This window comes from Octopus bimaculoides, chromosome 4 (genome assembly GCF_001194135.2).
Source record: "Octopus bimaculoides isolate UCB-OBI-ISO-001 chromosome 4, ASM119413v2, whole genome shotgun sequence".
Classification (NCBI taxonomy): Eukaryota; Metazoa; Mollusca; class Cephalopoda; order Octopoda; family Octopodidae; genus Octopus; species Octopus bimaculoides.
Window position 1 is genome coordinate 41,170,734 of NC_068984.1, and position 10,250 is coordinate 41,180,983.

A 10,250-nucleotide genomic window follows, 5' to 3' on the forward strand; every position below is an offset into this window, starting at 1 on the left:
ATATATATATATATATATATATATATATATATATATATATATATACATACATCTGCTGCTGCTTCTATCGCCCATTATTATCTCCCCACATCTACCGCCTCTTTCTACCTCCCTCCAAGTACATCACCGATATCTTGTCCACTGCAAGGTCAAATTTCCTGTTCACCAAGCGGTATTTTCCATCTAATTGTTGTCCCAACATCAACGACGCGTGACCTTTCTCGACCAATAGACGAAGACTAGCCACGCGCTTGAAACCCAGAGTACCAAAGATTCTGAATCTTTATATATATGTGTGTGTATATATATATATATATATATATTGGGAGGTCCAAAAAGAGAGAAAGAATAATTTCTAATAAAGATTCATCATATTCATAAAAAATAGCCAGAGCAAGTAATAAGAATATGAAAATAGTAGTTGAAAAATATCGTTATAGGTATAAAAATACCATAAACAATTATTGAATAAGTTCTTTGGGTAAGGAAGCACTTGTCCTTGCGACATACGTCTTCCATACCTTTTCTTCTGGTTGGAGTTACTTCGTAGCCTCCTTTTGACTCGTAGCACTGGTTGAGAGTAACCAGACCAATTCATTTCTCGATCGTATTGTAACTTGCGATGAAAAGTGTATTCTGTACAATAATAAAAAACGTTCTTCAGTTGTTGGACCAAATTAAAGCCCCGAAAACATTCCCTAAATCTGAGCTCTTCAGAAAGAAGGTTATAGTGACTGTTTGATTGTGTACTGCTGGACTCATCAACTATAAATTCTTAAAACTCGGAAAAACCATTACTGCACAAATATATTGCCATGAAATTGCCAAAATGAAAGAAAAACTGCTACTCCTTCGTTCCAGACTAGTCAACAGATGAAGGCCAATCATTCTTCATGACAATACTCAACCACGCGTTTCACTAATGACGCTGCAGAAGTTGAGGGAACTTGGCTACGAAGTTCTTCCCCACCCAGCTTATTCCCCAGACCTTTTTCCTACCGACTACCACTTTTTCAAGCACTTTGACGGTTTCCTGAGAGAGAAAGAGTTCAAAAATCAAACCGATGCTGAAAGTGCATTCAAAGAGTTCATCAGCTCCAGAACTCCAGATTTTTATGTTACCAGAATAAACAAACTGGTGACAAAAATGTGTTGATTGTAATGATACTTTGATGAATAAAATTTCCGCAGTGCTGAAATATATTGTGATGAATTTCATGTTTCAAAACGTTGCTTACTTTTTACTCAGCCTGATACACACACACACACACACACACACACACACACACACACACACACACACACACACACACACACACACACACACACACATATACATACATACATATATATAAGGTATAGCTCCATTGATTTAGTAACTTTGTTTTGTGATATGTTTTATATTATATTCTTATACACTTGAAGCAAATAAAGAAAAAATTGTATTCTGAAAATATTTGTGCTTCAGTTGCTGTTTTCTTGAAATATATAATGATATCGTAGAGTAATACTTACTGTACTGGTCATTCGGTACAACTGAAAATTTAAAGAAAATAGACTGAATTAGGAAGGAAATATTAAGTGCATGAATGAGACTTATTATTGTCCAGTTGTAACAAAACATGCAATAAGGTGCATTATGCGTTTTGGCTACAGACAGAACACAACTTATGCTGCGTGATGCATACTAACAGTCTTACACATTTAGCTGGTACCACTTCATTCAATTGTGAGAAATAAAATATTAAGAGGAAGGTAGGTGACATCAATAATATAGACTGTATAATATGACATTGTATGACATTCATCCCTTTCTACACAGCATTAACCATGTGAGTGACAGTTCTCTGGAATGTTATTTTTCTACTGTTGGTGATTGATCACACGATAATAGTCGAAAAGGAACTAAAGCGGAATAAGATGGAAGATTTATATTACTATAAAATGAGACGAAAGATAAAAATTAAATGCTTAAATATTTTTAGGGTCAATTTGATTTATTCCAAGCCGAAACAATAAAATATTACGAAGAAACCATTCAGTAGTTGTATATTAATTAGAATATGAAGAATTTGTTAATAAAATGTTGTCACTAAGATGTCTAAAAGAAAATAAATAGAAAAAATTGAGTGAGGAAGATAGAAAGTGAGTTAATTACCGAGTAAAACGTTAAGAAAATGTTATACAAAGCAAAACAATTATAACAAACTATAATCGGGTTAACCCATTACAAAAGATGCACGCACCTTCACATGTCTGGATCGCCAGAATCTCCTTAATGGAATCTAAGGCATCAAAGTTTCTCACATGAAACACAAATTGTGATTCCTTTTTATTTGATTCGCTAGCGATGCCTTTTAGTTCTTTGAGGTCAATATTTCTTCCAATACCAACAGCAAACATGTAGATACCCTTTTCTTTGGCCATTTTAGCTTCTTCAGCAGTTTTTGATAAGCTCCAAGATTTCCCGTCTGTTAAAATGATAGCAATATGAGCAACATCTTGTCGAGCGCTCAGAGGATTAAATTCTCTTTCGCGCATCTTCTGGATAGCATTCGCCGTATTGGTTCCTCCATAATTTTGATGAATACTCTTCAGTGCACCAATTACTTGAGTTTTATTGTTATAGTCTTTAAAACTGAACTGTGGATGGAAATTGCTGCTGAACGTACCCAGACCGATACGGGTTTTATTTGGTGCAATTTCAAAAAGCTCGATCATGTTTTCTACGAATTTTATTTGTTTGGCGAAGTCTATAAACCAAATACTCGTCGAAGAATCCAAAAGAAAGTAAACATCCGCAGGTTTCCCGCCGCAATCTGTGAGAAAAATAAAAACAAAATTATAAATGAATATATTATGACGAATTTTTGTGACTTAAAAACAAATGACATCTTTCTAAGTATGTTATAAATTATCAGTGCTGCAGTATGATTTCAAAATATTGTTTTATAAAATAAATGTCATACATTTAGAAATAATACAATGTTTGTAAACTAGGCAGAAAAATATGTCAAATGATTAAGTCTTCTATTATACTTGTATTAATAGCTAGGACGCTTTTAAAATACTCTAGTAATAAAAATCGACTACAATACTTAGCCAGTATTTTAAGCTATCGATACCGGAAAGACGAAAGGTAATGACTGACCAAGTTGATAAAGATTATCTCTTAGTTTTTTTTAAAATACCTAACGTTTTGAAGGTTATATAGTTTGTAACACACGCGTTCATTATAAATGAAATTCAGAATAAGTCTAGATCAGTGCTCCGCAACCGGTATGCAGCGGAACACTGGAGTGCTACGAGACGATGGTAGGTGTACCGCAGTGTAACCTGAATATAAGTTTTTTTCCCTATTCTTTTAGTTATATTTTTAGTTCAGGTGTGCCGTCGAATTTTGAAAAGAATATGTGTGCCACAAGTTAGCACTGGTCTAGGTAACACAATATTTGGTATTCATTTCATAAAATATCGAAAGAAGTGGCAGGTATGAAATTTATTTACATGAAGAATATAAGCAAGAAATATTTACAATAAATGCATTTATCAAATACTTATTTCATATCACCATCAATACCAGTACTGTTATCAGTTTACAGTGGAACTGACGTAGGTGCGTCCATATGATCGCTTGACTCGCTACAAATCTTTGCCCAACCTTTCTCAAGATATACCGTAATGATAAAAAGATGGGACACATTATATACTGTAATGATAGGCACTCCTAAAAGGAAGATTTAAACGCAGCTGAAGTGCTTTTGATTATAGATCTACTCGATCAGTGTTGACCTGGTGCTAAACACCAAGAACAACATAATTAGAACATATTTATTAGCGACAGAAGCAGTATTAATGCTGAGAGGTAATATTTACCCGCACTTAAACGTGGATGTTCTGTTAGAACAAACTATACTGCAGTAGTTACCATGAGAGAAACTCTCATATTGGTTTTCGGTGCAAAATGCACTCTTGTTTATATCGCTAGCAGGAAGATAAATCCCCGCCACCTCCAGCGCCGATACCACCAGACCACTGCAGGGATTTCTTTTGATTTGATTCATGATTTAGCTCATGGTTGAGTCTTATACTGAGTATTATATCGTCTGTTGTACGGCACCGGTCAACCCTAACCGAGCAAATCAATGGCACATAGGTAGTCTTCTCTTTTTTTATCTCTATATTGTGCTCCCCGATACTCAGTGTGCTATGTAGTTGTGTGAGTAAATTGAGTTCTTCCACTGTCAAGATTATTCCTGGGTAACTATTGTTGTTTAATCCCAGGTTAAATCTGAACGAACAGGCCTATTAGCAAAGACATTCCAGTGGTAACCATATCGCTGATTTGGCTGCTCTTTCTAGCTAGTCAAAACGAGTTACTTATAAAAAAGAACCTCTCTGGATTGTGTAGAGGGAGCACATAAAACACAGCCTCGGTGGTTTCGATCAGAGATCAAGCGTTATTTTTTTCTATTTATCTTAGTTGTACATCTCAACAGAGGTTTAGAATTACTGAAGTTACCGATGTGGTTATTTTGGAGTGTACAGGCCTTATATGTTTAGATATGTTTGCTATGTTGATAATGTAATAGATTTATATTTAGTAGATCTGTATGGTTGTTTGGAGGAGCTTCTACTCTAATGTACAGTGCACCTCGTCTGATGAAGTGGTCATTCGTTTTGGACATGAGGATTCCCAATAAAGGCAAAACATGTCCTATATTGTCCCACGAATTTGCTCAGAAAATGAAAAAGAAAAGAATGTCATTTTTTCTCTCGTATCGTATTTGACCCTACTTTAACTTCTTAATGTTCAATGTATCAATTATTTTATCACCCACTTGACTATATCATTTATTTTACGTGGAACTCCAGAATTGTCTTATTTTCAAGCACTTCTCTTTCCCTGTACTAATAAATATACGGAAACATATTTATTCAATAAATGCGCGCGCACACACACACACACACACACACACACACACACACACATAGAGGAAAAAGGTTAAAAAGTTAAAGCGCAGCTACGTTGACACTGAAGATCTACAACGAGAGTAAAACTTGCTCATATCTGTCATTAAACTAACATTATTTTTTATCAACCTTCAATTTTAAAAAATAATATTTTGTCTTTTTAATGTTCCAAGCATTAAATATGTTTCCACTCGCTTTCATTTGAGTATTTTGAGCTCATTTTGTAGATGATTTGTGGTAATACGAAGTCTGTGGCTTGGTGTTTTTTGAAGCAAGTAGTGATTTGTTGTGGTGAGGTTGGAACCCTACGAAGAATTGACATAATCTTGGCTGAATTTAATATGTTATTTGTGTATTAGTATTATCTCTTTGTGATGAGAAAGAGAAAGGACTGTGAGAGGTCTTGGGGTATCGTTTATTTATGTCTCTTCACTATCTTTCAATACGTGCTGTGAATGTGAAAAGGCGGTTCTTTGTAAACTTCTTATATGAGTAAGAGGTCGTGTATATTTTGTATAAGAATGGGAAGAAAATCTTTAAAAAGTGGATATAGATGGGGTATGAAGATGGATTATTACAGTAGTTCGTTCGAGAAATTGCAGATTCTTGATGTGTTGTTATCTTGACGATCTTGCAAAGCTGTTCGTTAGTTTCCTCACCGTGGCACCCGCAAAATACCGTTATTCATTTTGACAGAGTATTTTGCCAAACTTTTCACAGAAACAAGTAACTTCTATTAGATCGATGCCAATGCACAAATCACCAACCGTTTCAATTGGTAGTTCTATATGTTATCGATTTGACCAGCTCTTAGCAACAGTAACAGCAGCAGTAGTAGTTGTAGTAGAAATTGTTATTGTAGGAATCAAAACAAAAACAGATATGTCGAATTAACAGAAAATAGAGATTTTAAAGTTTTCAAGTGTTGGTTTAGTGCCGAATCGTCGGTTACTATTTATATAGCTGTAATAACACGCAGTTTTCGACTAATGTCAACATCAAATGGGAACTGTCTTCACTCTTTGCAGCCACTGAATGTATCACGCTCAGCTAGTCGTGCAGTTACCAATGCACGTGTCCACGCGAGTGCACACATTTTTACAAAAAAGAAGAAATACATGCACTCGTCGACGTCTGTTTGTGCGTTTATGTGTCTGAGCGAGAGAGAGAGAGAGAGAGAGAGAGAGAGAGAGAGAGAGAGAGAGAGAGAGAGAGAGAGAGAGAGAGAGAGAGAGAGAGAGAGAGAGAGAGAGAGAAGGAAGGGAGAAAGAGAGATAGGGCGTTTTGTCTGTTTAGATAAATGATAATGCACGGTGAACAAAATATAGAAGTCCTACTCTGTCACGTGGCCATAGAGTAAAAATATATTAAAACTATATCAGCATGTTGTTGATATACTTAATATAAATCTTGCATTTAAAGTTGAAATGTAAAGATGTAGAAGGACAAAACTAAATACTGTCCTTTTGAAAACGCGAAAAAGGTTTTCTAACATTGGTACAAAGCCATAAAAATATGTGTGCGTGGGGAGAGTATAGACCATTTAGCCGACCACAATATTTCACAAGTATTTATTTCATTGACCTGGGCAGATAAAAGACAATGCTGATCTCGGTAAGATTTGAACGCAGAACATAAAATTTTTAAAAAATTAAGAATTCACCGCCCTTCCTAATACTAATAAACATTTCTTAAGGAGGATAGAGTTATTAGTGTTTGACTGGACCTTTTATCGAATACACAAGGTTGCAAAGCAATGTCGACCGGGCAGTTTGGTCCTCGCTCTGCCGATTCTCACATCCATATAACCATAACTAGTACATATAATACTAAATAGTACAACTAATTAATTTGATCGTTCTGTTTCCTATCTACACAATTTTGATCGGTATTTCCTCAATTTGTCTTCTACGCCACATTTTAAATGTACGTTTATGTAAATGTTTATTTAGCATGTTAGCCAAAATTATGATTACATGTTTCACTGTGATAACTGCAAAATATAAGTTAGATAGAAGCACAAAGAAATGAGATTCACAGCGAGATAATCTAATCCTTCTTTATGATATATGAAAGAGAAATATTAATTATTTATGATGTAATACTCGATAAAAGCAAAAGAAGAAAAGAAATCTATTTGACAAAATACTTTTCCCAGATATCCAAACATGCAAATATGTAGATCTATCTAATCTTTTTCAAAATAGGAAAAGAGATATAAAATTATTGTTGTTATATTATGAGTGAGGCAGAATGGTTAGAGTGACGACTAAATGCCTTGCAGTATTTGTTCCGGCTCTTTACATTCTGAGTTCAAATCCTACCGAGAAGAGTTTTGCCTTTCATTCCTCCGAGAAAGAAAAAAATACCAGCCAGTAACTAGAGTCGTTGCTATCGAGTAAGCCTCTTCCCTGAATTGCAGGCCTTATACCTATACTGGAAACAATTATTGTAGGGCTGGATTTGTAGAATGGCTACAGCCTTTGAAAAAAAAAAAAAATCCCTCGCAGTTTGTGTTCAGGACTTTTACGTTCTGAGTTCAAATCCCACCGAAATTAACTTTATCTTTATTCCTTTCGGTATCAATAAAATAAAGTACCAGTAAAGTTCTGGGGTGGACCATATAGACTAACCAAACCATCTCAAAATTACTAGTCTTATTCCCAAATTTTAATAAACTTTATCATAGTGGTAGTGTAGCAGAATCGGTAGAAATACAGACAAAATACCTTGCGGTATCTACTTCCCTTTAGGATCTGAATTGACATTCTGCTTAAATTGATTTTGCTTTTCATCTTTGACTTACAAAATAAAATATTAGTCAAGTAATGGGATCGATCAAAAATCTATTTCATTTTTTCCTACTGATGTGAGGCTCTTGGCTAAAGTTAGACACCAACAGTTAATCTGTACGGTGAAATTCACAGTGATTAATAGAAAACTAGACGTTTCCTTTACTCATGCCTATTACTTAAGAATGATCATCTATGGATGTTCATCGAAGATGAAAAGAGATGACTGATGGAATTAATTGATTAGTTGTAATTAACCACCATTGAGCACAAGAATATATCTATATCTAAGACACAGCAAACTTCAAATGAGCAAATGAAAATTAAAAGAAATGGTATCAAATATAGTGTCTCAGTCAGCTATGATAAGAGACAGAAGAATGCGCCAGTTAAAGTTGTTCTTGTCCTGACACAGAAATTGCTCTCTTTAATAAGTTTCATCTTCTCATTTATCAATACAAAATATGATCTTTATATGTTTTATTAACGACATAAAAGACATAAGTTGATAGGGACCAACAGCAAAATTTATCCGTTTGTCATTGAACAGAGAAAAGGACGTGTTTTGTATTTTTAATAAAACGAAGTAACAATACAGAACAGTTTGTAATCAGTTTCCCAGAGAATCCATGGTCATTATATGCCTGACTACTGTGTCCATGTATATCGAAAATACTTACACAAGATGTGAAATGAAGGGAGTCGAATTATATCGTATCTCGACACAGTAAGTGCTCACTGCCGTTCTAGGGTGTACGTGACGCAAATCATGACATTTAATTAAATGCTTGAATTAGCTGGAAGTGTCATATATTTTAACCGTCCAATTAGTTCTATAAATATTTATATAATTAAATGCTTATGAGAAATTGTTTGGAAGACTTGGTAAATTATGAAAGCTTTTATATCTCAATTTGTTTCTTCCAAATCTTTTGCCAAGGCCTTATAAAACATTACAGCGCAAAATCTATGATGCGTAATTAAAATATAGTTCGTAAATTTTAAATACTTACAATAGGTGTCTTGAGCTGACAACAACTTTAAGCCCTGGAATAGATACAAAAATATTTAAGTTTGTTAAATTGAGAAAGAAAAGAAAAAGAAGGTTCAGCTTATACAAAAATCCAAATTAACCACGTAAAGATCGAAAAGAAGATCAGTTCCTTGTTTGTTTATGAAGTTCTTATACTGGCATAAAGCCTTCAGTTTATGGGGGGAAATATGCTTTGCACTATCTTTCTCGATGATACTAGCGTTGCAAATTGCAATATTATAAAATTCTATACGATGCCGATTGTATATGCAGATTTTTAAATTAGAGGGAAATCTATCAACAACTAACGCCAAGTCTCTTGGTCAAAAGCATTAAACAATGCATATTACCAAAACTTAACTCTATACTTATGCACCATAGTTATTGTATCTCAGCATAAAACAAAATAATCTGTATTTTGTAACCGATAAGGAGCTATTTGAGAGAGAGAGAGGGAAAGAAAGATTTGATTGCTACACTGAGCTTAATCTCAGATTTTTACCATCATCTAGAAGTATGAGTAGCTCATGACTGCAATTTGTGTGTAATCTGTCACATGCCACGACAACTACACCAGAAGGATATCACATTTTACAAACAATATTACTTCCAGCTGATAAGCACAATATTACATCGGAGAAGAATAACACCTCGCACGCGCGCACACACTAAAATAGTGACGTATTGCCAACAACATTTATTGAATCTGAATCTATATTATTTACCCCAGCTGCATTAATCTCTACAATCTTCAATCAAACAAAAATAGACAAGAAAACAGATTACACACAACATATTTCGACTGTTTCACGGCTTTCACACAACTAAATATATAAACCTCTCATTGCACAAGAAGTTGTATGATCCAAGATTACTAAGGGCTAGGATATTCGTATTGTACAATTTTAATAATCTTTCCTTTATGTTTAAAGCCATACAATTAAGTCATAAATGTGTTCAAGCTACCACAGTAACAGTTAAGTAATTAACATAGTACTTTCGTGATTGATAGGAAATAATCTATAATCTTTCCGATTACTGTTAAAGCTTTTAGTATCTTACTCTAAGGGCATTCTATTAAAGACGCGGAAAATAACATCGAATCGTATCATTTCTGTTTTGTTTCTTCCAAACATGATTTAATTATGTATTAATCGTATTAAAGTGGATAGATGGTAGGATCGTTAGCACGCTGCTCAAAATGCTTAACAGCATTTCGTCCGTTTCTACGTTTTGAATTTTCAGAGTCACTGAAGTACCAGTTGAGTACAGGGGGTCGACGTAATCAACTACTCCCTCCCCGCAAATTTCACGCTTTGTGTCTAGGGTAGAAAGGATTACATATTAATCATATTTATCCTATGTGGTTCAGTGGTGTTAGGATTCCTGGTTTTTACTCAGGTGACAGATTGGCAGAATCGTTAGAACGTTGGTAAAAAATGCTTTGTAGT

General features: G+C 34.5%; 1 protein-coding gene across 1 annotated transcript in view; it reads right to left on the bottom strand.

Moving 5' to 3' along the window:
- Positions 1–10,250, bottom strand: part of LOC106881772 (collagen alpha-4(VI) chain) — a 27,715-nt gene that overhangs the window by 11,319 nt on the left and 6,146 nt on the right. Inside the window, exons 2-4 of the mRNA XM_014932279.2 lie at positions 8,780–8,813; positions 2,247–2,819; positions 1,516–1,536 (exon numbers count right to left, since the gene is read on the bottom strand). Of these exons, the coding sequence (XP_014787765.1) occupies positions 1,516–1,536; positions 2,247–2,819; positions 8,780–8,813 (628 nt within the window). The remainder of the gene's footprint in view (positions 1–1,515; positions 1,537–2,246; positions 2,820–8,779; positions 8,814–10,250) is intronic.